Here is a 27,841-nt window from a genome sequence, read left to right on the forward strand (position 1 = left end):
CCGTGGCTGATGCAGCCATTCCCATCCAGAATTCCCTGACTCACAGGTCAGTCGTGGCCACTTAAATCCGCTTTTATTCTAGTGCCAAGCGAGGAAGTGTCCAGCACTTCCCTACCAACTCATACCAGGATGTCTTCTCCCCATTCCACTCACTTCCATCAGGTCGGGGTCACCAGATGTTGAGTATGGTGGAGGGAACTCAGGCCGACATCAATATGATGCATAAGCTGGTTCGTTTATTGATCACAGGATACATACTTTTATACTCTACATTTACGTAACCAATTACATAAGTGTTTTAGCAAGCATTTTTTTCACATGCATACCTTGTGTATGCCTTAGGTGATTGTTTTGAGAACCAAACAGTGTTTTGATAAACAGAGTGAAGATTGTTTTGAGAACCAAACAGTGATTTGATAAACAGAGTGCAGAAGGTAATTATCTCAGAATGTGCTATCTATCTAAGCCTGGGAATACACCTCCTTAGCTCAGACATGCAGCTACTCCCTTATCTAAGCTCTGAAGTACATCTTGCTCGTTAAAGCACATAACTATTTCTGTGTTAACCCTTCAAAGCTCTTAGCCTGGAATATATATGACACAACAGTTATTGATATAATCAATTATACTAACAGTTTTCCTAGTATTGAACCAACCCTGTATTCCTGGGATAAATCCTACTTGATCAAAATGTATTATCCTAGTGATAACATGTTGTAATTGTTTTGCTAAGATTTTATTTAACATTTTTGCATCTTTATTCATCAGGGAGAGAAGGTTATAATTTTCTTTTTCTGTTTTAACTCTTCCTGGTTTAGGTATCAGCACCATATTGTTGTCATAGAAAGAGTTAGGTAGAATTCCATCTTCACCTATTTTTCCAAAATGTTTAAATAGAAATGGAACCAATTGCTCCTTAAATGGTTGGAAAATTTCACTTGTGAATGTATCAGACCCTGGAGAGTTTTTCTAAGGGAGTTCAATGATAGCTTGTTAAATTTATTTTTCTGAGATAAGGTTGTTTTGGTATTTAATCTTCTCTTAATTTAATATGGGCAACTTACATTTTTGCACATATTCATCCATTTCACTTAGACTCTCAAATTTATTGGCATAGAGTTGGGCAAAATAAATTTGAATTATTACTTTAACTTCCTCCTCATTGGTGGGGAGTTCATCTTTTTCAGTTATGATACTAGCAATTTGGTTTTCTTCTTTCTTTTTTTAAATTAAATTGACCAAAGGTTTATCGATCTTATTGTTTTTTCATAAAACCAACTCTTGGTTTTATTTATTAATTCAATAGGGTTTTTTGCCTTCAATTTTTATTAATTTCTCCTTTAATTTTTAGAATCTCTAATTTCTTATTTAATTGGGGGATTTTAATTTGTTCTTTCTCTAATTTATTCTTGTAAGTATTTAAAGACTTCTAGCCAAGATGGCAGAGGGAAGACAGGCACCATTCTAAAAGCTCCTGATCTTCCCCCATATATGATATGAAACTAATGTCTTGACAGAAATCCAATCAACAGAAACCAGAAAGAAAAGCCAGGAGAAAGAATATCTACCTCAGAATTTGTCTTCATCCATTTTGGGTGAGTCTAGACAGGGAGGGCCTGGGAGCCTGGATCAGCCCTGGATTAGACTGATTAGCAGCAGGACTGTAGGCCAGGACCCTGAGGGCCTGAGAAGTGTGGGAAAGCAAAGGTATTTGACTTCCAAACTTAAGGTCTACAGAGTTGTTATCCTCAGCTCATTGTCATATGCCTATGAAACCTGAACCATGTCAGGAAACTGAATAACTGCTATTGAAATTGTCTTATGAAGAGTTTGAGGATCACCTGTCAGTAGAAGGTACCAGATGCTGGGGTCCTTTCTTGACCTAAACAGTCTAGTACTCCAACATTAATGCAGAGAGGACAATTACTATGGACTGGACATATTATTAGAATTCCAGATTTATGCTTGCCAAAAATTCTATTTCTGGAGAACTCACACAGTGCAAGTGAATCATAAAAGCTGATACTGAGACACTCTGATGTTCTCACTGAAGAACTTTAGGAGTGAATACCCAGCTTGGGAAACACTGGCACAAGATGGCCCAGTACAGTTTATCTTCATCAGTAAGGGGAATATGCTCTTTGAAGGAGGCAAAATTGAAGAACCTGAACAGAAACGTGACATCTATAATTTTAGAGTACCCATTCCAGCTGTCTCCATGGACTATTTGTGCCCAATCAGTGTTAGAGTATTCGGAGCTCATATTGGACTGATCAGCCACAGTAGGGCACACTGTAATTTGTATCAAAAATAGTTATTGTCCTGGGTTTTGTATTAATTCAGTCTTTTTGGTTTTCTAAAACTTGTTTTTTCGACTTTGTTCTCCTATTGGCTTATTTTATGTCTAAATCTTGTATCCATTTTCATCATATTATAGTATAGAATGTGAAATGTTGATCTATTATTCCCTGTTTCTACCAAGCTATTTTATAGTTTTCCCAGCAAGTTCTTTTCAGTAAATGAGATTTTATCCCTGAAGCTGAATTCTTTGGATTTATCAAACAGTAGTTTAGAATAGTCATTTATACTATTTCTATTGCACCTAATCTATTAAACTGATCCACCACTCTATTATGTAGCCAGTAACAAATAGTTTTGATGACTGAAGTTTTATAATATAATTTTAGATATTGTATGGAGAAGACACCTGCCTTTGCAGTTTTTATTAATTCCTTTGGTAATCTTCACTGTTTGGTCCTCCATATGAATTTAGTTATTCCTTCTTTTTGCTCCATAAAGCAGTTTTGGTAGTTTTATTGTAATAACACTTGATCAGTAATATGATTTATGTAGAAATTTTATTCATATTATATTAATTTGGACTACCACTGAACAATTGACATTTCCCCAATTATTTCAGTTTAATTTTATTTGTCTGGTATCATTTCATAACTCTTTTCATATACTCATTGGATATCCTTTTGCAAGCAGACTATCAAGTATTTTATGCTGTTCACAGTTACTTTAACTGAAATTTCCCTTTCCATCTCTTTTGCTATGCCTTCTTGATAATATATAGCAATGTGGATAAAGTATCTGGGTTTAAATTTTATCCTGAAACTTTGCTAAAGTTGTTAAATTTTTCCTGGAGATTTTTAGATGATGTTCTAAGCTATTCTGTGTATACTCTCCTCTCATCTGCAAAGAGTAAGGGTTTTTCTTATTTATCTATTATAATTCTTCAATTTATTATCTTCTTTTATTTATAATATAATATTTCATACTAATATAATATATATTTATGCTATAACATTACTAATTCAATATTGAATAGCGTGGTTTTTAATGGGCATCCTTGCTTAACCGCATTGATTATGCTTCTAACATATCCAAGTAAGACATCATAATTGTTGATGATTTTAGATTGATACTGCTTATTGGTTTTAGAAATGCTACATGCATCCCAATAGTCGTTGTTTTTAAATGGAATGAATACTATATTTTAACAAAAGCTTTTTTAGCATCTTTTGAAAAAAAATCATGTGGTTTCTTGTAGGTTCGTTATTGATATGGATTATTATGCTGATAGTTTTCCTAATATTGAACTAAGCCTACATTCCTGGTACAAATCCTACTTGGTCATAATATAGTGAAAACCTGCTGTAAAATTTTATTTATTTTTGTTCAACATTCATTTGGGAAATTGGTTTACATATTTTTCTGTTTTGACTCTTACTGTTTTGGATATCATGAACATATTGGTGTAATAAAAGGAATTCTGAAGAATTCATTATTCACCTATTTCTTCACATAGTTTATAACAAAATAAAATGAATTATTCCTTGAATGTTTAACTAACTTCACTTTTGAATACAACTGACTAGAGTTTTTTTTTTCTGTTTTGTTTTTTGTTAGGGAGCTCATTAATGGCTTCTTTAATTTGTTCATCTGAGATGGAATTAAGTATTCAAGTTACCCTTCTTTAAACTTGACAATTGCTTATTTTCTGTAACTATTCAACCATTTCCCTTAGATTGTCAAATTTATTGCCATAAAATTGGACAAAATACCTCTGAATTATTTCTTTACCTATCTACTCATTGATGATGAATTTATCTATTAAATCTCTTAAAACTAGTAATTTAGTTTTATGCTTTCTTTTCTCCTACTATATTAATCAAATCTTTATGTAATTTTTCTTTCATAAAATCAACAAAGTTTTATTTATTGGTATAATAGTTTTCTTTCTGCTTTGATAATTTCCCTTAAATTTTCAGAATTTCTGATTTTATTTAATTGGGGATTTGTCTTTTTTAGCTTTATTAATAGCATGCCTAATTCATTGATCTCCTCTTCATCTATTTTATACATGTAAAATTTCCTGGAATGACTGTTTTGGATGTATTTCACAAGTTTTGGTATTTTGTCTCATTATTTCCATTGTCTTGGAGGAAGAACTTTTAGTTATTTCTAAGATTTGTTGTTTGTTGCTGTTATTGCTAAACTAAGGTTATTTAATTTCCAATTAATTTTAGGTCTATCTCTCCCTTACCCTTTGCTTCATGTGATTTTCTTTTTATTTTACCATGACCAGAAACGGATTTAATCCATAAGGTTTTTATGGCCTAATACATGCTCAACATTTGTATTGTTGTCATGTATCATCAAGAAGAATTTAATTTTCTCTACAAGTCTTTCATGTCTAAATTTTCTAAAACTCTATTCACCTCTTCAATTTTCTTCCTATTGATTTTGATTGAAACAATCCAGTTCTGAAAGAGGATAAGATCTCCCTACAGCATAGTTTTACATTCTGTGTCTTCCTGTAACTCATTTAGTTTCTCTTCAAAGTAAATGGATGTTATATAAAGTAATGCATCAATATTCAGTATTAAAATTACTTCACTGTCTATCATACCATTTAGGAGACTGAGGATTCCTTTCTTATCCCTTTTAATGACATTTCTTTTGGTGATTGCTTCGTCTGACATATGAATTGCTACCCTGCTGTTTTCACTTCAACTTTAATCTCTGTTGTTTCCAATGTGTTTCATGTATACAGCTTGCTAAAGGATTCAGTTTTTAAATCCATTTTACCATTCATTTACATTTTATGGAAGAGTTATTTCCCTCCACCTTCACATTAAAATAACTTTTTTATTATCCTTTATTTGATCTCTCATCTGTCCTTTTTGTCTCCTACTTTCATCCTATCCCTTTTCAACAGAGTTTTGCTTCTCAATATTACTCCCTCACCCTGTCCCCAATTCTATCGCCATCCTCTCTTCTCTTATTCTTTGTACTTTTTGCCCTCTTCCATTAATCCCTTTTATCAACAGTTCTTTCCCTTCCACTTCCTTTCCCCTTATAATATGTGAAGAGTAAGATAAATTTCTAAATCCAACTGAGTGTGTATGTTATTCACTCTTTGAGCCAAATCTAATTAGAGTAAGAATCATAGACTTTTCACCCTTCCCTTCTTTGCTTCTACTGCAATAGGTACTTAGTATCTCTTAAAGCAATTACATTTACCTCATTCTGACTCATCGTTGCTCCCATCTCAGGATAATCCTCACGTTTTAAAAAAAAATTCTAAATTTTTAAAAACTATGATCAATATGTGGGCGGCTAGGCGGCACAGTGGATAAAGCACAAGCCCTGGAGTCAGGAGTACCTGGGTTCAAATCCGGTCTCAGACACTTAGTAATGACTTAGTTGTGTGGCCTTGGGCAAGTCTCTTAACCAAATTGCCTTGAAAATTCTAAAACTAAAAACTAAAAAATAAAAAAATATGATAAAATCAACTCCATTTCATACCCATATGCTAAGTATGCTGCCTCTAAGAGAGTTATTCTTCTCAAGAGTTATGAGAATTTTGCTGTATAGGAAAATCTTATTGGCTAGCAGTCTTTATCTTTCTCCTGTTTACTTGAATCTCTGGTGTGAAGATCAAATTGTCTGTTCATTTCTGGCCTCTCCATCAAGAAAATCATCTTTTTTTAAATGCCCATATTTTCTCCTGAAAGAGTATACTGCATTTCAATAACTAGTTGCCTCTTATCAGTAATATAAACACTCTTGTTGCCCAGAAAATCATAATCCAGGCTCTTCAATGTTTTAAAGTTCATGTATTCAGATCTTGTAACTCCTACGCATATGGACTGCTTCTTTCTAGCTGATTAGAGGATTTTCTCCCTTGATTTAATCATTTAGAATTTGGCTAGATTTTCCCTTTGTGATTCACATTTGGGAACCCTTTCAGAAGTGAATTTTTTCAATAACTGTTTTGCCTTTCTTGAGAGGAAAATAAATACTTCTTTGAGTCTTGGTAGGTATGTCTTTTGCAAAGTTTTGTTGTCTTTGAATTTTTCAAGAAAGAACTATTATGAAGAACCATCATTCCTCAGTGGGCCATGAAAAAGAATCTTAATTGAGTACTTTATATTTAGAAATAGACCTGCCTTTATTACCTAGTAAGAGGTTGGAGATCCTAGACTATGTGGACTCAGAATGTAGCTAAAGAAATATTCTAGTGAAGTGACTAATCTTCATGTTATTCCTAATAAAAAAAAAAATCTGTGATATATAGGGAATGGGGAAAAGACTTACTGTATGCTAGTGAATTCACACTGGAGTTAAACCAGTAATTGTAAGAAATCTTTCAAACACAAATCAAACCTCACAATACATCTGAGAATTTATACTGGAGTAAAACCTTGTAAATGTAAGGCATATGGAAAATCACTCAACCCTAACTCATATTTGACCTTTCATTGAATGCCTAAAACATTTTAATTTACTAGTAATGTTACCTTGGACAAATCATTTTACCTTGAGTGTTTTCATACACTGGGTCAACACCAGTCATCTTTATTCAAATCTGGACACTGGACTCAGATGGATCTGGAGGAGAAATTGAGAGTGGTGACTTTGCACGGCCTCTCCTCACTCAATTCCAATTCACATGCCTGCTTTTCTTCCCTAATACCATGGCCTTTGTCAAGAACAACAACAAAAAAAAAATCAACAACTGAAGAAATGTTTTCAAATTTAATGAATGTCAGAAAGCATACATTCATAGTTCTGAACTTTTCTGATGGCAGAGCATTCACACTGCAGAGAACCCTTATACACATACTATATATGAAAGAATCTTAATGAAATCACAAACGTTTTATAATGCCAGAGAATTCAGATTGGGAAAATAAGTCTTATATATGAAATGAATATGGAACAAATGTTCATTAAATACTCAAATATGTAGGCATTACAGAATTCCCAAAGACAAAATATCTTTTGAGTTTAAGCTTGTAATGAATATGGAAAAAAAATTAATGAAATGTGAAAACCAATAAAAAGCCACAGATTCACACTGGAGGGAAGATTTATAAATGTAATGAATATAGAAAAGACTTCATTCAAAAATCAATGATGTATGTACACCAAATGTCTTATCTATCTTACATTTATATTTACCCCCTCTATAATCTCTTCAGTATTATGTAGGAAGTCTTTTTGTGATAGAAGGGATGCAAGCAAATTCCTAATTAAATTCCTTACAAATGACAATACAATGAATGAAAATATAATTTGAGAAAACCAAATATTACATAGAAAAGAATTTGAATATATAAGCAAGATTCCAATAATTTGGATTTCTGTCTCCTCCAAAGATAGAAAATTTCTTCATTTCTCCTCATTTGATAAATAATTAAAGCAATTTGCTAAATAATTACAGCAATTGATAAGGTGATTAGGAAATGTAGAAAAGAAACAGTAGTAAATGACTAATGCAATCTACTGTTTGGCATAAGTAAAGGTAAAAATGTTTAGGATAACTGGAAAATGGTATAGCAATAATGAAGCACAGACCCACATCTCATACCCCAAAGCAAAATAATGTCAAAATAGCTAAAGGTTTAGATGTAAAATAAAACACCACAGATAAATTAATAGACCAAGAAATACTCTATCAATTCGATATATGGTGAGGGGAGAAATTTGTAGCCAAGTAAGAAATAGAACATACTATAAATTGCAAAATGAATGATTTCGGCTATATTTACTGAAAAAAAATTTACACTAAAAAATCGAATGTGTCAAAATTAGAAGGAAATCAGAAAGTTGCTGAATAATCTTCAAAGCTACAGTTTCTCTTAAAGGTCTTATTTCTAAAATATAAAGAGAATTATATCAAATTTATAAGTTTATAAGTGGTATACCAATTGATAAATGGTAGAAGATCATGAATCAACAATTTTCTAATGAAGAAATTAAGGCTCTATATAATCAAATGAAAACATTCTCCAGATCATTATTGATTACAGAAATGCAAATTAAAACATCTTTGTGGTATTACTTCACACATCAGAATGACTAAGTTGACAAAAAGGAAAAATTATTAATTATTAATAATTATTCATTAATAATGATTGATGTTGGAGAAATAGTGAGAGAATTGGAACTTTATCATCTTGCTGGTGGAGTTGTGAAATGATCCGACCATTCATGAGAGCAATACGGAAGTATTCAAAAAGAGTATTAAAACTAGTCATACCCTTTGAATCAGCAATTCCAATACTAAATCTATACCCAGAAGAAATCATAAAAAAAATGGAAAAAGGCCCACATACTTTCCAATATTTATCACACTTTTTCTTGTAATGGCAAAGAATTGGAAAGTGAGGGGATGCCCATCAAATGGAGAATGGCTGAACATCATGGAATTTGAATATTATTTAATACTAAGGTGTTATCAGATACCATAAATAATTGGACTCTAGAGAAGTATGGAATAAATTACAAAATCTGATGCTGAAGAGAACATTCCGCATATTAACAACAACACTGTGAGTTGATCAAGCTTCTTGGATGCAACTCCTGCCAGCAGGTCATAAAGCCAGGGCAAGCCTATTTGACTGGTTATGGACAATCCATCACCATTCAGAGAAAGAAAAACAAAACAAAACAAAAGAAACAAATAAACCTTTCAAAATCTGAAGAACAAAACATTCACTTGTGACAAAAGATTTCGTATATACTACTTTTCCTTAATTTAAGTTCTTTATACTGAAAATGAGAAATGTCAATGTACAAGATTCACCTGTCATATTTTCCAATAAGAGAATGGATTGGGAAGGGAGAGTGGAAGGAACTTATATAACTTAATAATATACGTATGCATGTGGATGAATCTTGAAGATCTTTCATAATATTTCTTTAAAAAATAAAATCAATTAAATAATAAAAATGAAGAGAACATTTTGAGATTAATAAACCCAACTGACAAAAATGTAATTATTTTTAAAAAATCTGATCTAGGCAGATATGCAATTGAATATAAAGTGGAATTAATACTTGTGTTACATATATTGTCCTTTCATAAAGAAAAAGACATCAAAAAGTCATTTAAGTTCTTTTAAATTTGCGTGCTAAAAAACTGTAAATATATGTTTATTTTAGATCTTTCTTCATGGTCTATGTTATCGTTTACTAGAATGTAGTTTGCTTCCTCCTTTCTTTAAACTAGGACTATTTTGGCTTTTACATTATCTGGAATCAGAAAAGCTACCCCACTTTTTTTTACTTCTTCTGAAACATAATAGATTTTGCATAATTCCCTATTAAATTAATTAAAGTAATATTTTGAAATTATTTTGCCCAACTCTATGACAATAAATTTTATAATCTAAGTGAAATGGATCAATATTTAGAAAAATATAAATTTCCCAGGTTAAATGAGGAAGAGATTAAATACCTAAACAACCCTATCTCAGAAAAAGAAATTCAACAAGCCATCATTGACCTCCTTAAGAAAAAATCTCCAGGGCCTGATGGATTCACAAGTGAATTCTATCAAACACTTAAGGAACAATTGTTTCCAATTCTAAATGACGTCTTTGGAAAAATAGGGAAAGATGGAATTCTGCCTAACTCTTTCTATGAAACCAATAAGGTGCTGTTACCTAAACCAGGAAGAGTTAAAACAGAGAAAGAAAATTATAGTCCTATTTCCCTGATGAATATAAATGCAAAAATCTTAATAAAATCTTAGCAAAATGATTACAACAACTTATCACTGGGATAATACATTATGATCAAGTAGGATTTATTCCAGGAATGCAATATTGGATCAATATTAGGAAAACTGTTAGTATACTCAATTATATCAACAACAAACCTTTCAGAAATTATATGATCATATCAATGGATGCTGAAAAAGCTTTTGACAAAATACAGTATCCATTCCCAATAAATACTCTTGAGAGTGTAGGAATAAATGGAGTATTCCTTGGAATAATGAGCAGTATCTATCTGAAACCATCAACAAGCATTATATTCAATTGGGAGAAGCTAGAGGCATTCCCAATAAGATCAGGGGTGAAACAATGGTGTCCATTATCACCACTACTATTCAATACTGTATTAGAAATTTTAGCTTCAGCAATTAGAGAAGAAAAATAAATCGAAGGAATTAGAATTGGGAAGGAAGAGACAAAACTCTCACTCTTTGAAGATGACATGATGGTCTACCTAGAGAATCCCAAGAAATCATCCAAAAAACTCCTGGAAACACTTAGCAATTTTAGCAAAGTTGCAGGTTATAAAATAAATCCTCATAAGTCCTCAAATTTTCTATGCATGTCTAGCAAGACACAGGAGGAAGAACTAGAAAGAGAAATTCCAATCAAAGTAACCTCAGACAATATAAAATACTGGGGTGTCTCTTTGCCAAGACAGACTCAGAATCTTTTTGAAAACAATTATGAAACACTTCTTACACAAATTAAATCAGATTTAAATAATTGGGTAAATATCAACTGTCATGATTAGGTAGACCTAATATAAAAATGACAATTCTACCCAAACTAAACTATCTGTTTAGTGCCCTACCAATCAAAATTCCAAAAAAATTACTTTAATTAGTTAGAAAAAATTGTAAGTAAATACATATGGAGAAATAAAAAGCCAAGAATTTCCAGGAGCTTAATGAAAAAAGTGCAAAAGAAGGTGGCTTAGCCCTACCTGATCTAAAATTATATTATAAAGCATCAGTCATCAAAACTGTTTAGTATTGGCTATGAAATAGAGTGGTGGACCAGTGGAATAGACTAGGTATAAAAGCAGGAGATGATTATAGTTATCTGCTGTTTGATAAACCCAAAGAGTCTAGCTATTGGGATCAAAATTCCTTCTTTGATAAAAACCTCTGGGATAATTGGAACTTAATATGGAAGAAACTTAGATTAGACCAACACCTAAAACTCTTTACCAAGATAAGATCCAAATGGTCACAGGACTTAGACACAAAAAACAATACTATAAGCAAATTAGAAGATCAAGGACTAGTTTACCTATCAGGTCTATGGAAAGGGGAGCAGTTTATGCCTAAGGAAGGGTTGGAGAAAACTAATTAGATGATTTTGATTACATTAAATTAAAAAGGTTTTGCAGAGATAAAACCACTGTAACCAAGATCAAAACAAATGTAGTATATTGGGAAACAATCTTTAAAACTAATGATTCTGACAAAGGACTCATTTCTAAAATGTACAGAGAACTGAGTCATATTTTTAAAACAAAAAGCCATTCCCCAATTGACAAATGGTCAAAGGATTTGCAAAGGTAATTTACAGACGAGGAGATCAAAGCCATCCATAGCCATATGAAAAAATGCTGTAAATCGTTAATTATTAGAGAAATGCAAATTAAAGCTTCCCTGAGGTACCACCTCAATACCTCTCAGATTGTCCAATATGACCAGAAAGGATAATGATCATTATTGGAAGGGTTGTGGGAAATCTGGGACACTATTACACTGTTGGTGGAGCTGTGAACTCATCCAACCCTTCTGGAGAGCTATTTGGAACTATGCCCAAAATGCAATAAAAATATGAATACATTTTGACCCAACAATACCACCAATGGGTCTATATCCTGAAGAGATGATGAAAAAGGGTAAAAACATCACTTGTACAAAAATATTTATAGCAGCCCTGTTTGTGGTGGCAAAGAATTGGAAACCAAATAAATGTCCTTCAATTGGGGAATGGCTTAGCAAGCTGTAGTATATGTATGGCATGGAATGCTATCGTTCTATTAGAAACCAGGAGTGACAGGATTTCAAGGAAGCCTGGAAGGATTTGCATGAACTGATGCTGAGTGAGATGAGCAGAACCAGAAAAAACACTGTACACCCTAACACCAACATGGTAGTGATGATCAACCTTAAAGGACTTGCTCATTCCATCTGTGCAACAAGGAGGAACACTTTTGGGCTGTCTGCAAAGGAGAGTGCCATCTGTATCCAGATAAGGACATGTGGAGTTTGAACAAAGTTCAAGGATTATTCCCTTTAATTTAGAAAAAACATATATCTTATTGTCTGCTCTTGTTATCTCTTAGATGTCTTGTCTCTTCTTTAAGGATGTAATTTCTTTATCATCTCACTCAATTTGGATCAAGGTACAACATGGAAACAAAGTAAAGACCCACAGATTGCTTTTCCATTGGGGGATGGGGGGGATGGAAGTAAGATTGTGAGGAAATTGTAAAACTCAAATAATATCTTTAATAAAAATAAATTTAAAAAATAATGACAGGGCACTACATTCTTTTAACTAATTACATTTTGAGTTGATAGATTTTATATTTCTTTTCAGTAATTAAAAATAAAAATTTCTACATAAGCAGCATAAACTTTCAAATTAATAAAGAAAATATTCTATTCAGCAAATTTCCTCAGTAAAGTTGATGTTTAATGTTGAGTCAATAACACAATGTTAATGTAACTTTTTGGTTTTGGCAAGGCACTAGGATTAAGTGACTTGCCTAATATCAAATACCTAGTTCTCAGGATTGATTTGAACTCAAGTCCTCCTCATATGAGGGTCAATGTTTTATTCACCATGCCACTTTCTGCTTCCAATGTTGATATAATTTTAAAGGATTTTTAAAAAGGTACAGCAACAAAACAAATCTAATTCGATGAAATTTAATAAGAATAAATATAAGGTTTTACATTAGCTATCAAAAACTGATTTTATATGAAGTGGGGAAAACAATGTATAATGTGAAAAATTAATAGGGACCAATTAAAGCTTGTGGATATGTAGCTCTGGAGAAGAAATATTGAGATTAGATGAAAATTGAATTTATGATTTTGAAATTATCATGTTGTGGAAGATTAATTAGACTTTTTCTACTTGACCCCCCCTAAAAAATGAGAAAGAATAAAATAAAATTAATCTATGAAGAGAATGACGTTGGCTCAGTAGAAACAAATGTTTCCATGAAATTACAGCTCTAGAAAAGCATAATGTGGCCTGACAGGAGGAAAATTCTTTGCTAAAAATAGATAATTCCTATTGGCCTGACAAAACTCTAAGTTCCTTTCTTGCTCAAGGTCCCCAGAGTTTGGCAATTTCTCAGGAAACTTTGGACAGTTCTCACTGTAAGGAAATTTTCTTATAAAATTTCCTGCCCCAAAGGGGATGGGGGCAAGAATTAGAAACATAATTAATTTTGAATGTCTAATGAAGAGTTTGGGGGAATAGAGCTCTTAGGCAATCGAAATTTTAAATATCCTCCTTTTCTTCCCAAGACCAAATCTCGCTTATCTCAAACCAGGAGGGAGTCAGATTGTGATATTCCTCCAACGACCTGAAAATCTCCATTCTTTCTGGGATCCAGAGTTTCTACCTTCCTGTCAGCCTTTGCAATACTTAGATACAGTGAATCAAATCTATTTCCTTGGTGATGTTCAGTAAGTGATTGTAGGTGGGAAGTGCTGGGAAAGAAGTGAGGAACAAAGAAGGAGGGAAATAAGGGAATAGAGAAGGAGAAGGAGACAGTTGTTGCTCAGAAACACAAAGTCGCTCTCCCAAAATCAACAAAGCTCAAATCACAGCAACATCCAGGTGAAAGATAAAGAAAACTTAATTCACTAAAGAGTTTACTTGAAAATTGAGAGTGAAACTGAAATCCAGGAGGAAAAACAAAGGAGAATAGCTTAAAACTTATACTCTGAGTTACATTTAAGTTTCATTTTTTGCCATTATTTAGAATTGTTTTTAATGATATATATTTTAGGGGGCAATGAAACAAAAAATAGAGATTAAAAATTCCCTATAAGCTCCATCATGTTCTTTTGAAAGTCAAATGAGATCATTTCTGTGGGAATTTTGTTGTTCTTAAAATTATTTAAAAGTAATAAATTTTTATTTTGTCATAATACAAGACCTATAAATCTATTCATATCTTATCTAACTAAATCAGGTATAAACCAAACATCTGTGACAATCTTTAACCAGCAGGAACTCTCAGATGCACCAATGGGAATCCTAGTAATGTTAGAGGAGTTATGACCCTACAGCCAGATTCACTTTACTGAGTTCTTAAAAGACCCTTTTTCCTACAACTTGCAGATATCTTCTATATTACCTGTGTCTACAGATCTCTTAATTTTACTGTAGGCTGAGGTTTTGACTGAAGCATGAGTTATCACTGCAATGTCTATTCACATTCCTCAGATTTTCTTAAAATCCTGATGTGTAATCATTTCTTTGATAGACACCAGTTCTTACTATTCTCTACCTGCTATTCTAATGTAAATTCTACTGCTTTTGTCATCTCTACCTGATGCATTGGGTCTGTTTTCCTTTTCTCTTTATGTTTCTGATAGGACAGCAACTAAATGATATGAAATTATAATCCAATTATTTCTCATTTTATTATACTTATCTTCCCTTTTCTGTTCTTCCCTTCCTATTCATCATTTATTTGTAAACCTTTTGTTAAGGGTGTGCATAGTATAGAAATAAAAATTAACAAAACAAATGGAACCAGAAGTTTTGAGTTGAACAGAGATTCAGATCAACCAGGTGTTTTTATATAAACCTATTTAGTAGATTAAAGTGCTACCACAGGTGACAGAGACTGAACAACTGTCAATTAATGACTGTATTTATCTGCTCCAAGAATGTGGAGACAGTTGTGTTTTGGATTTGGGAAAAAGAGAGGAATATTCAAATAATAGGTAGATGAGTTTCAAGGAAGAGGTAAGGTAATAGCACGCCATGTTTAGGGTGTTATAACTGTATTCAGATAGTTTCAGAGTTGTAATGAAAGAGATTAAATGGTTTTTGCTTCAACTCAGAGATCAAGTGTATAGAAAAATGCATGGAAAATACATGGAAAATGCCAAAAAAAATCCATTTTTTTCCTGAATGAAGATAAATGTTCCTAGTAATTACAGTGTAAGGACTTCATAAGAAGCAAGGCAGAAATGACACTAGGCTTAGGAGGAATTTCATGTGGATTCTATGAAAGTAGAAAAAAAGACATGCAGGAAAAAGACTTTCCCAAGCTGCGCAATCCCTTTGTAACAAGTACAGATTTGTTGTTACTTTCACTTGGATATTCTCTGTAAGCAGCATAAGTCACTGCCTTCTGTATTTTTTAGGAAGCATACATTATTTTTATACCAACTGTTTGTATTATGAAAATCAATTGTCTGAGTGTGTCATTGATATCAACTCGAATCCAAGAGAGGAAGCAAAAGAGCAAATTTGGAGAAGTCTATAAATACTAGAAAAAATATGCATTAGAAAAGAAGATGAATGCTAGAAAACCATTACATAACAAGCCATGGCTACATCCTAGAAGTCTGAAGGGAAAATAGTTGTTGAACCCTATACAGCCAACTTACTAGTGTGAGTTTGGTTTAGCAGAATAGCCCCAAAGTATATTCGACACCTATGGGGAAAAGATGAGAATCTTGCTAGAGGATAAACCGACTATGAATCTATACAGACCTCCTTCTACTTTGACCTAATCATCTTTCTAAGGCATTCTACTCTACCAATGACTGTCAATTCCATCCTATCTACTCTGGCTATTGCTCACACCACCACTGCAAAATAAGAAACAAACTCTTTAACTCTCCAAGTTTGCTATTTTGGGAGCTCTAATGTATCTGTTTATAATAGATATGTCCTTTGCTGCTATTTCTTTTGTTTTGGTAGCTATCTTGAAATATTTGAAGGGCTACCAAGAGAAATACACTATCTTCTGAAGCCTGAGAGGATCTTATAAAAAAGACAATTTTAGATTTGTTCCTAGGACACAAAGAAACCAGTAAACTTCTTACAATTAGAGTTTTCCACATGTGGACTTGGTTTTATCAGGAGGTGTTAAGTCCCTTCTCATAGGAGATCTTGAAGGAACAGTTGGAAAAGGATTTCTCATGTGTTAAAGTGTCTTTCATCACCAACCCACTCTTTCTGAGTTTAGAAATTTCAAAGTCATGCAAAAGGACTTGGTGTCTTATCACCATCAGACATCACTCCCCTCACCATTCTCCTTTTCCCCTTGGTGAGTTTCTTCAAGTAATTCCAGATTGTTCACATGAGCTCCAGTATGTCCTTCTTTAATCTCTTCCTGGCTGTGCATCTGAGGCTCTAGGTTATGTCAACTTTGTATTTACGTGGAAATGTCCCCTCCCTTATTTTTAGAATTTGTATTCCTCACTCTAAGAACAATGTGTAGGACATGGGTAATGTTTAATAAATTCTTCCTGGCTGTCTATCCATGTTGGAAGACTTTAGTACATGCTTCCAGTTCTGAGGTTCTGTGCATATGTAATTCTCAGAGGAATGCATCTTCTCAATGTTCTCTTTCATTCAGATCATTGCAGACCTTTCTGTTAATATAAAGAACCCTCCAGATAGTCTTATAATTATTTAATCTTGCTACCTCCATCTGAAAATTTTAGACCAGACTCCATATTCTCAATAAACACCTTCATAGACTGATTAGTCCCATTTTAACCTGAAAACATAATCCATCTACAATTTTGTTAACCTGAGTCAATAATTCACTTTCAATAACTTCATGCATCATAGGGACAAAACTTAAAATATGCATCAGCTGGAATGATTTTAGAATGTATAACATCTATGCTATATGGGACAAGAGAATAGGATTGAGAACTGGAAGGTGTTATTGCGTTGGGATGATAAAACCCTTTTGAGGATGAGGGGGCAGTCTCACAGAGGTACCCTTTCATGTATGGAGCCTTGGGCTATCACAGAGAAGTAAGTATGCTATAGATGGTTACATTAAAAGGAAAGTGAAAAACACAGAAGCCTCACAGAACACCTTCTTCCAAAAAACTATACAAATATTCTTTTGAAAATGATGAAGAGCTTTCCAGTGGACTGCAAGCTCACAACAAATTAGAAAGGATATGGCACAGAAAATAACTTATACACTTATAGTCAACATCGGAAGAATATGTAGCAATAAGGAAATGATCATCGCATTGTCTTTGATCATTGTATGAAATCATCTGAAACTTAGTGTACTACAATTTTAAACATCCATTGATAATTTCTAAATGATGCAAGGCAGAAGTAGGATGTTAAAGGGATTCCTTAGATTTAGCTGAAGCCATTAGAATTACTTGATCTAAACAACAGAAAACATATGCAATATGAACTTACTCTGTTCACATAAGTAAAGAAAACTTATTGGGTAGACAGAAGGGATTTGTTCTCAATATATCAAAAAATAGAATGAGAACATTGGATAAAATTTCAAAAGTCATATTTTAGCCAAACACAAATAGTGAGAGCAAACTTAGAGTGAAATGGTTTCCTAAGAAAGCTAAGGGTTTTTCCTTTCCATGGAACTAATCAAGAAAATTGAAGATGCACACTGGCAAGGTATGTTTTTCTGCTTAGACTTTGTGTGAGATTTAGATTTGCCCATTATGTCCTATACAATCCCTTCTATTTCTATATTATTTTATGAATTCCTTTGAAGTTCATAAGTCCCAAATTCTTCTAGTCAGACCAGAAAACTCTTGTTTCTCTCTCTGCTATTATCTGCAGGAACACTACTACCATGTTCATAGTATGTCTTTTTTTAATCCTTTTTCTCTGTAGTCTTTGATGTTCAAAGTAAATCTGAGATAGCATGTCATGGACTTTCAGAAAAAGAAACAAGCTGAGAGAATATTAGTCCATATCCTTATTCATGCATTGGTTTGGAATGTAGAAAGTGTGATTTTCCAATTTCACAAAGACAATGCTTGGGAAAGACAGGAACAAGAAGTAGAAATCCGGTCAGTCAAATGAGCATTAGAATTTCTCCATATGATACCCAAAGGTAAAGGTATTTTCACCTCATGTTCTTCTCATTTCCCTTTGCTAGCAGAAAGGTCTGTGTCATGGTACCAGAAAACCAAACACAATTCACTGCATTCATCCTCCTGCTATTTTCTGAGAAACCAAATCAGGAAGCACCCCTCTTTGGGCTGTTCTTAAGCATGTATTTGATCACAATGATTAGAAACCTGCTCATCATGTTGGCAATTAGCTCTGACTCTCATCTCCACACGCCTATGTACTTCTTAATCTCCAACTTGTCCTTTGTTGATACCTGTTTGGTGACCTCCACAGTCCCAAGGATGTTGGTGAGCTTCAGGACACAAAACAAGGCCATCCCCTATGCTGACTGTCTTACCCAAATTTTCTTCTTCACACTTTTTGCTGGTTTGGATCATTTCCTCCTTAGTGGAATGGCCTTTGACCATTTTGTGGCTATATGTCACCCTCTACACTATGCAGTAATGATGAGCTCTTGGTTCTGTGGCTTGCTAGTGATACTGTCGTGGACAATTGCATTTCTAGTTGCCATTCTTTTCAGTCTGCTGGTAACACTTCTCTCCTTTTGTACAAACCAGCAGATTCAGCACTTCTTTTGTGATCTTCCTGAGATTATGAAGATTTCTTGTTCTGACACTCTCATCAATTATATCTTGATGTATTTGGTTTCTGTACTGCTGGGTGTTAACCCTGTCATGGGGATCGTTTACTATTATATTCAGATTTGTTTTTCCATTATAAAAATCCCATCTGCTCAGGGTAAGTATAAAGCCTTTTTTACCTGTGGATCTCGTCTCTGTGTTGTTTCTTTATTTTACCGTACAGTGCTTGGGGTATATTTGACTTCTGCATTTACCAACTCTTCCTTGAAGAGCACAGTTGTTTCAGCTATATATGCTATGATCACTCCCATGTTGATCCCTTTTATCTATACACTAAGAAATAAGGATATAAAAGGTGGCCTTTGGAGAATCATTAGCAGAAAAATTTCTCAGTTATGCGGTGATTCCTTTTGAATACAATAACAAACAGGTACTTCGGGGAGAAATATTAGGAAGCAAAATTGTTGGACCCCTCAATCTACTCTCAACTTAAATCAATCCTCTATTTAGTCATTAAAGGGACTTACCTAACAGGTAGGTCTTTATCCTGTCATCATGCCTAATCAATGAATGACAGTGAATCCCATTGGGATGCCAAAATCAAATACAAAATTCTGTTTAACATTCAAATCCCTAGACATCCTAATCCTTTTCTATCTATCCAATCTTTTATTGCATTTCTTTGGATCACACTCTTATCTCCAGCAATCCTACAATTTTTGGTCTTCCATGAATAAGAACTTCCATTTCTTAGCTAATGTTATTTTCTCAGACTATCCCTCAGATCCAGTATCCTCTCTCTATTTAGCTAAAGCTAATTGTTTTTCTTTTAATTAAAGAAATTTCATGTGTACTGGAAGCATTTTACAAATTCTCTTATTTCTTTACCTTAACATTTTTTTTACTAATGTTGTAAATTCTAAATATATAATTATGTTTTCATGCTTCTAAGTATTGTATATATATATATATATGTATATATATATATATATATATATATATATATATATATATATATAGTTATTCATTTGTTTTTTTTTATCATTTCTCCCAGTAGATTGTAAGCTCCTTGATATCACAGACATTTTTTTACACCCTCAATGGTGATATCCAAAATTTAGCAGCATTTCAGTTTGTAGAATCTGGTTAATCAATGTTGATTATTAAAGCTCATTTTCCTTTATTAATGGTTAACTCTTTTTCACTCTTTGATTGGTGTTTAAATAATTTCGACTGATTCAATACTTCCTAGTCATGCAAAAAAATTGAGATTAAAATAGTAATTGAAATAAAGAGAAAAAAACAGAATTTAGGTCTCAATCTGGCACTTAAAGCTTGTATGCCTTTGACCAAGTGATCTACTATCTTTATTCCTCAATTTTATGGTTGTTGAACGGGTAAAAGAAAGATCTGTCCTTCTAAGTGGCATTTTTTCTCACTCTATATAAAGTCAAATATTTTAAATGAAAATATCTCCACAACTGTGAAATATTTTATGACTGCATTAAGGAAAGATGTATTGGAGAAAAATTACTGTATGCTTTCATCATTGGGTACATTAATTGGGTGTATTAATTCTTCAATGTTTTATAAATCATCATTTTGACTTATGATTAAAGAAAATTCTACATATTTGGGCAAAATCTCTCCTGATGTTCCTCTTTATCTTTTGCTTTTATAAATAAAGTCATTTTAGTTTTGTTGTGCCTGACAGAATGGAAATTCTGATAATATAGCCTTTGAGAAACTATTTGCATTTTATTTTGATGATGAGACATTTAAATAGATACATATGTTTAAAGTCTAATTGTCTTTTCTGATCATATTGTAATCATTACCCTCATACATATGTCTGACCATTTCAGGACTGTTTCTAAGATGCTTCACTGACACCATTTTATACATAGAATGACATTTTATCTTCTCAGCCCTATAAAAATACTTCATAATCTTAGTCAAACTTATATTTCTGGTCTGGTTTCATGAACCTGCCCAACAAACTCTACATTTCAATCAAAACCACCTACTGATACTTTCAGAGTCCTCAGAAGTCTTTTTCCTAAGAGGGAAGCCCAAACTTCTTTTTGTATTGTCAGTTCTAAGACCCTTTTATTACTGAGTTAATTTAATTTCCAGAATTCTTAATTTCTTCAGTTATTGCTCTCATCGCCCATCCCACACAATTAACTGCAGAATAGTTACTTATCTGTGTTCAATACATCTTGAATTTACTCTGGCCCCATGGAATTCAAAGTTGTAGAGCAGAAAAGCCATCTCATACTAGTTTAAGTATTCAGTGCACTTAAATCAGTATCTGGGACAATGTAGGTAGTTATTTAATTAATGTTCCATTTTTGAATATGAGTCAAATAATGACTAATGCTCTTTAGCTATGAAATGCCTGTGAAATTAATTGAGCATTTGTGTTTTGCTTGATATAGATGAATTGCGGCCCCCAAATTGTCCATTTTCACCATTTGAATGACTGCTTTATTTGTGAGAAGTGTCTTCATTAGACTGAGTACAAAAGTATTTGCTTTATTGTCTTTTCAAGTATATTAATATCTCCCTCAGTCTATATATAGTAAAATCTAAAATTACGGGGAGGGTGCGACTATATATCTGTGTTGAAATGTCTATCAGCAAGAAAATTGGCACCACGTTGGAACAATAACAATTAAAACACTTAGAATATCTCAGATTTACTCAAGAAAGAATAACAATAATTTCTTCAGATGTCAGTTCAATACTGAAAAACTATGGGTGACCTGCAAGCTGAATGGGAGATACTAATTCAAAAAGACAGATTTGATCTCCAGTGTTGCCACGATAATTGGTAGGATAAAATCCATTACTAAAATATGCTTCTATAAATGATGACCAGAATAAAAAGAAACAGGAATTGTAAAATAGTGTTGGAATATTTTTGCATGTAAAATTAAATTCTGTTAAAACATCAATGTTCCAGAATCAAGATGCCTGGTAGAGTAAAGGGGGGAGCTATGATAGAGAAAAACCTAAAAATTTCTTTATCAAATATACATAAATTGTGGAATGACAGAACTCACAAAAGAACAGATAGGAACATTTTCCCACCAGGTCTATCTCAAATGGAAAAGGTGTGCGTTCAGCCATGCAACTCTTTAGTGGAAGGACTGGAGGTACTTGATGGGGAGGGGAATGAACCAGAGAGATCTGTAGGAGGCATCTGCATTGTGGGGCCCAGGTGTCCTGCCTCAGCAGGACAATAGCAAAGCAGGCCAGTTGGGAAGGCTCCAACAGAGGGACCTCAGACCCCTGTTCATTTGGCATGATTGAGCTGGATATCCCAACACTATGAGCAAGCCTATATAGTTCTTAATATGGAAAGTCTGGCAGTGAATATTTCCTTCAAAACAAGCAGCTTGGAATAGTGCATAGAAAGGAAAATAATAAGGAATAAGAAAAGTCAGAGAGAACTATAGACATCAACTTGGCAATAAGAACAGGTAGAGCCTCATCTTAGAAAAAGAGGGCAGAAATAAGTATTGTATGTCATTCTTCACTGGAGAGTATTACATGGCCTTCAGGGTAAGAAGATCATCTGGAAAGCTTACACATGATTTTTAATATCTAGCAGACACAATTGAAAAAGAAGTAAAAGAAAAATTCAGCATCAAGCAAAAGGAAATCTAAAAATTGAAAGTAATAAAATAAATACTTTGAAAATGCTATTGGTTAAATATAAAATATAATTTATCTCATAGACAAGGATATCTAAAAGCTAAGGTAAGAAAATAATTCCTTTAATAGACTGGTACAGAGGAGACTAATGAACATGAAAATACCTCCTTGGAGGGAAAATATCTGAGCTGAAAAATAGATCCAGGAGAGAAAATTTAAGAAATATTGAGCTGTCTGAATTCCAGGATCAAAAAAGAACATTTTTCAAGGATTTCTGCTCTGAAATGCTAGAAGCAAAGAGTAAAATAGTCATCGAAAAGATTCCCTAATTAGTTTCTGAAATGGATCCCCAAATCAAAATGCTATGGAATATTATAGCCATATCTCAGAACTATCAGATGAAGGAGAAAATCCTTCAGGCTGTTAGAAAGAAGCATTTCAAAGAACAAATAGGCAAGATTACCCAGGATTTGGAAGCACTATCATTAAAAGAATGAATGACCTGTGCCCATCAATTGGGGAATGACTAAACAAGTTATGTATATAAATATAATTGTTCAATAAGAAACCAGAAATGGTAGCACTCTAGGAAAGCATGAAATGACTTATGGGATCTGATGCTAAGTGATGGGAGCAGAACCAAGAAAACAATGTACAATAACAACAAAACTGAGAGATGAGCAATCTTGATGGATGCACCTCCTCCTCTCCGCAGTTCAGGGAACAAGGACAACCATATTAGGTTGGCTATGGACAATGGTATCCACAAGCAGAAGAACATGAACAAAACACACACACACACACACACACACAAAAAAAAAATCGAAACTATATATTTACAATTTCAAGGTGACTGCTTGTCACTGAGGGGAGGGTAGAACGAAATTTTGTAATTTAATGATGTACATGTCCATAATGAATGAAAATAACTTAATTAAAAATATTTTGAAGGACCTGGAATATGATATTCTGGAGCATAAAAGAACTTATATTACAACCAAGAATCAAATTTCAAGCAATACTATGCATGTTCTTTCAGGTGAAAAGATGGAAATGTAATGAAATAGGTAACTTTCTCTCAGTCATCACAAGGCTATCAGAGGGTAGTCTGAACAACAGAGGTTTGAAAAATACAAGAAGATTTATCCCATTCACTAAGTAATTTTGTGTAATTAAAGAAGGAAATAAAAACAAACACAAGCCCCAATCCAGTATAGCTTCTCCCTTAGACAGTACTACTATTCTTTAGAAATGGAAAATCATTTTTAGTCAGTAGGGTATGAGAGACAAAACAACCTAAAGGAAACTAACTATATTAAGAGATAAAAGTTCCAATAAGAGGAAGCTCATTATCCTAGTGCCATAGATAAATTTGTGAAATTTTATGTTTAGTTCTGTGTACCCCAATGTAGAGAGGACATAATTTAGAGAGGATGCAATGCAGAGTATCCATGATAGTGAAGGAACTAGAATTTCTTAACCAATAGGAGAGAAAATACATATAATATGGTGCTAGCTGTCTTAATATATTTGAAGAAATATGAGGGGCAATCAAGGAGGCATGTTAGATATTTCACAGGCCATGGAGTCAGGAGGAGCTGAGTTCAAGTGCAGGTCCAGACACTTGTTAATTACTTAGACATAAGACTTTGGAAAAGTCACTTAACCACTCCCCACATTGCCTGACAAAAAAGAAAACAAAACGTTAGAGAAGATTTTTTTCCTAAATTGAAGGTAAAGTCTTTTGTCTTTGTTCAAACTGCACAATTTTTTTCCTGTGGATATAGATGGTATTCACCTTTGTAGAAGGCCCAAAATTTTCCCTGAATTTTGTACTGATGAAATGAGCAAGTCCATCAAGTTTGATCATCACCCCCATGTTGATGTCAGGTTGTACAATGTTTGTCTTTTTCTGCTCATTTCCCTCAGCATCAGTTCATGCAAATCCTCCCATGCTTCTCTGAATTCCAACCTCTATTGGGTTCTAATCATGTTCCATGATATATACATATAAATATACATATATATGTATATATATATATATATATATATATATATATATATATATATATTTCACATTTTGTTAAGCCATTCCCAAAATGAAGGACATTCAGTTAATTTCCATTTCTTTGCCACCACAAATAGAGTTGATATGAATATTTTTGTACAAGTAATGTTTTTAAACTTTTTCATAATCTCTTCAGGGTATATAACCAGTAGGGGTATGGTATTGCTGGATCAAAGGGTATGTACATTTTTGTTGCACATTGAGTATAATTCTAAAGTACTCTCCAGAAATTTTGGAAAAGTTCACAACTCCCCCAACAATGCATTAGTTTCCCAGAATTCTCACATCCCTTACAATATTGATCATTCTCCTTTCTGATCATATTGGACAGTCTGAGAGGTGTGAGGTGGTACCGCAGAAATGCTTTAATTTGCATTTCTCCAATAAGTAATGATTTGAAGCAATTTTTCATATGAATATGAATTGCATTGATTTCCTCAGATGTAATTTGCCTTTGCATATCCTTTGACCATTTCTCAGTTGGGGAATGATTTGATTTTCTTAAAATTTGACTCAGTTCTCTGAATATTTTAGAAATGAGTTCTTTGTCAGAAATACTAGTTGTGGGGTGGCTAGGTGGAGTAGTGGATAAAGCACCGGCCTTGGAGTCAGGAGTACCTGGGTTCAAATCCAGTCTCAGACACTTAATTACCTAGCTGTGTGGCCTTGGGCAAGCCATTCAACCCCATTTGCGTTGCAAAAAAAACATAAAAAAAAAATACTAGTTGTAAAAATTGTTTCCTAATTTACTACATTTCTTTTCATCTTGGTTACAGTGGTTTTGAATGTGCATAAGCTTTTTAATTTAATGTAATCAAAATTATCTTCTTTGTTTTTAATGATGTTCTCCATCTTTTCCTTAGTCATAACTGCTGCCCTTTCCATAGACCTGTTGCTTGTTCTTCTAGTTTGCTTATAATATTGTTTTTATGTCCAAATATTGTATCCATTTTGATCTTATCTTGATATAGGGTGGAAGGTGTTGCCCCAGTCCAAGTTTCTTCAATACTAACTTCCAATTTTGTCAAAGGGAGAGTTTTTATCCAAATAACTGAACTCTTTGGGTTTATCAAACAGCTGATTACTATAATCATTTCCTGCTTTTGACCTAGTCTATCTCACTGATCCACCCCGCTATTTCTTATCCAATACCATACAGTTTTGAAGACTGATGCTTTATAACATAATTTTAGATCTGGCAAGGCTGAGTCACTTTCTTTTGTTTTTTTTTTCCATTGAATCCTGAGAAATTCTTGACTTTTTATTTCTCTATATAAAGTTACTTACAATTTTTTTCTAATTCATTAAAGTAATTATTTGGAATTTTGATTTGTAGGGCACTATACAGGTAGTTTAGTTTTGGTAGACTTGTCATTTTTATTATATTGGCTCTACCTATCCATGAGCCATTGATGTTTACCCAGTTATTTAAATCTGATTGTACTTGAGTGTGAAGTATTTTGTAATTGTTTTCAAAAAGTTTCTGAGTCTGCCTAGGGAGGTAGACTCACAGGTATTTCATATTGTCTGCAAATCACTTTGAATGGGATTTCTCTTTCTAGCTCTTTCTGCTTTCTGCTGCACCATATATGTATATTTGTGTCTGTTTGTGTGTTGAGTATTTATGAGTGTTGATTTTAAATCCTGTGACTTTACTAAAGTTGTTAATTATTTTTAGTTTTTTTAGATTATTTTGAGGGAGGATTATCTAAGTATCCCATCATGTCATCTACAAAGAATGAGAATTTTGCCTCTTCCTTCCAAATTCTAATTCCTTTAGGTATTTTTTTCTTCTCATTGCTGAAGTTAACATTTCTAATATAATATTGAATAGTAGTGGTGATAATGGGCATCTTTGTTTCACTCCTGATCTCATTTCCAATGCATCTAGCCTAGCATCATTGTATATAATGCTTGTGGATTGTTTTAAGTAGATATTGCTTATTGTTATAATGAAAAATCCATTTATTCTTAGGCTTTTTACTGTTTTCAGTAAGAATGGTTATTATATTTTGTCAAAAGTTTTTTTTCTGCATCTATTGATATAATACTATGACTTCTAATGGATTTCTTGTAGATATTATTAGTTAAATTAACATTTTTCCCAATATTAAACCAACCCTGCATGTCTGGGATAAATCCTACTTGGTCATAATGTATCATCCTACTGATAACTTGTAATCATTTTGCTAAGATTTTATTTAAGATTTTTTTAATTTTTTTATTTATTTTAGGAAATGGCTCAAGGTCACACAGCTACACAATTATTAAGTTTCTGAGACAGGTTTTGAACTAAATTCCTGACCCCAGGGTTGTTTCTCTATCCACTGTGCCATCTATCCACCCCTATGTAATATTTTTGCATCTATATTCATCAGGGAGATAGGTCTGTAATTTTCTTTCTTTGTTTTAACTCTTCCTGATTTAGGTATCAGCACCATATTGTCGTCATAGAAAGAGTTAGGCAGATTTCCATCATCACCTATTTTTCCAAAGAGTTTATTTAGAGTTAGAAACAAATGTTCCTTAAATGTTTGATAAAATTCGTTTCTGAATCCATCTGACCCTGGAGATTTTTTCTTAGGGAGTTCACTAATGATTTGTTCAATTTATTTTTCTGCAATAAAGTTATTTATGTATTTGATTCCCTCTCCAGTTAAACTGGGTAACTTATATTTTAGTAAATATTCATCCATTTCACTTATTGTCATAGGATTGTGCAAAATTTTTCAGAACTGTTACTTTTATTTCCTCCTCATTGCTGGTGAGTTCACTTTTTTCATTTATGATACTAGGAATTTGGTTTACTTGTTTTCATTTTTAAATGAAATTAACCAGAGGTTAATAAATTTTATTGTTTTTTCATAAAACCAACTCCTGGTTTTAATTATTATATCTATAGTTTTCTTGGTTTTGAATTTATTAATTTCTCTTATCCACTATGCCAACTAAGCGCTCCACCACAAAACTTTCAAATAAATAAATAAGAGAATCAATTCAGCAAATTTCATTAGTTGATTTTAGGATTAATGCTGTCATTAACAAAATATTGATGCAATTTTTGGGGGGTTGCAAGGCAGTGAATTAAATGACTTGCCCTAGGTCATATAGCTAGGTCTGAGTATATATATTGGAACTCAGGTCCTCCTGATTCCAGGGCTGTTGCTCTATTCACTGCACCACCTGCAGGCTACAATATTAATATAATTTTAAAGGACCTTTAAAAGCTATATTAATGAAACAAATCTAATTGAATGAAATTTAATAACAATAAATGCCAGGTTTTAGATTAGGTTCAAAAATTAATTTTACATGTACAATATTGACAAGACAATACA

General features: G+C 33.1%; 1 protein-coding gene across 1 annotated transcript; it reads left to right on the top strand.

Annotated features, from left to right (window-relative positions):
• The first annotated feature begins 18,232 nt into the window (after nucleotides 1-18,232).
• LOC141509327 (olfactory receptor 7D4-like) lies at nucleotides 18,233-19,186 on the top strand. The gene has a single exon (XM_074218787.1). It carries the CDS (start codon nucleotides 18,233-18,235, stop codon nucleotides 19,184-19,186), a length of 954 nt encoding a protein of 317 aa, XP_074074888.1.
• Nucleotides 19,187-27,841: the final 8,655 nt, after the last annotated feature.

The sequence above is a fragment of the Macrotis lagotis genome, chromosome 1, assembly GCF_037893015.1.
Source record: "Macrotis lagotis isolate mMagLag1 chromosome 1, bilby.v1.9.chrom.fasta, whole genome shotgun sequence".
Lineage (NCBI taxonomy): Eukaryota > Metazoa > Chordata > Mammalia > Peramelemorphia > Peramelidae > Macrotis > Macrotis lagotis.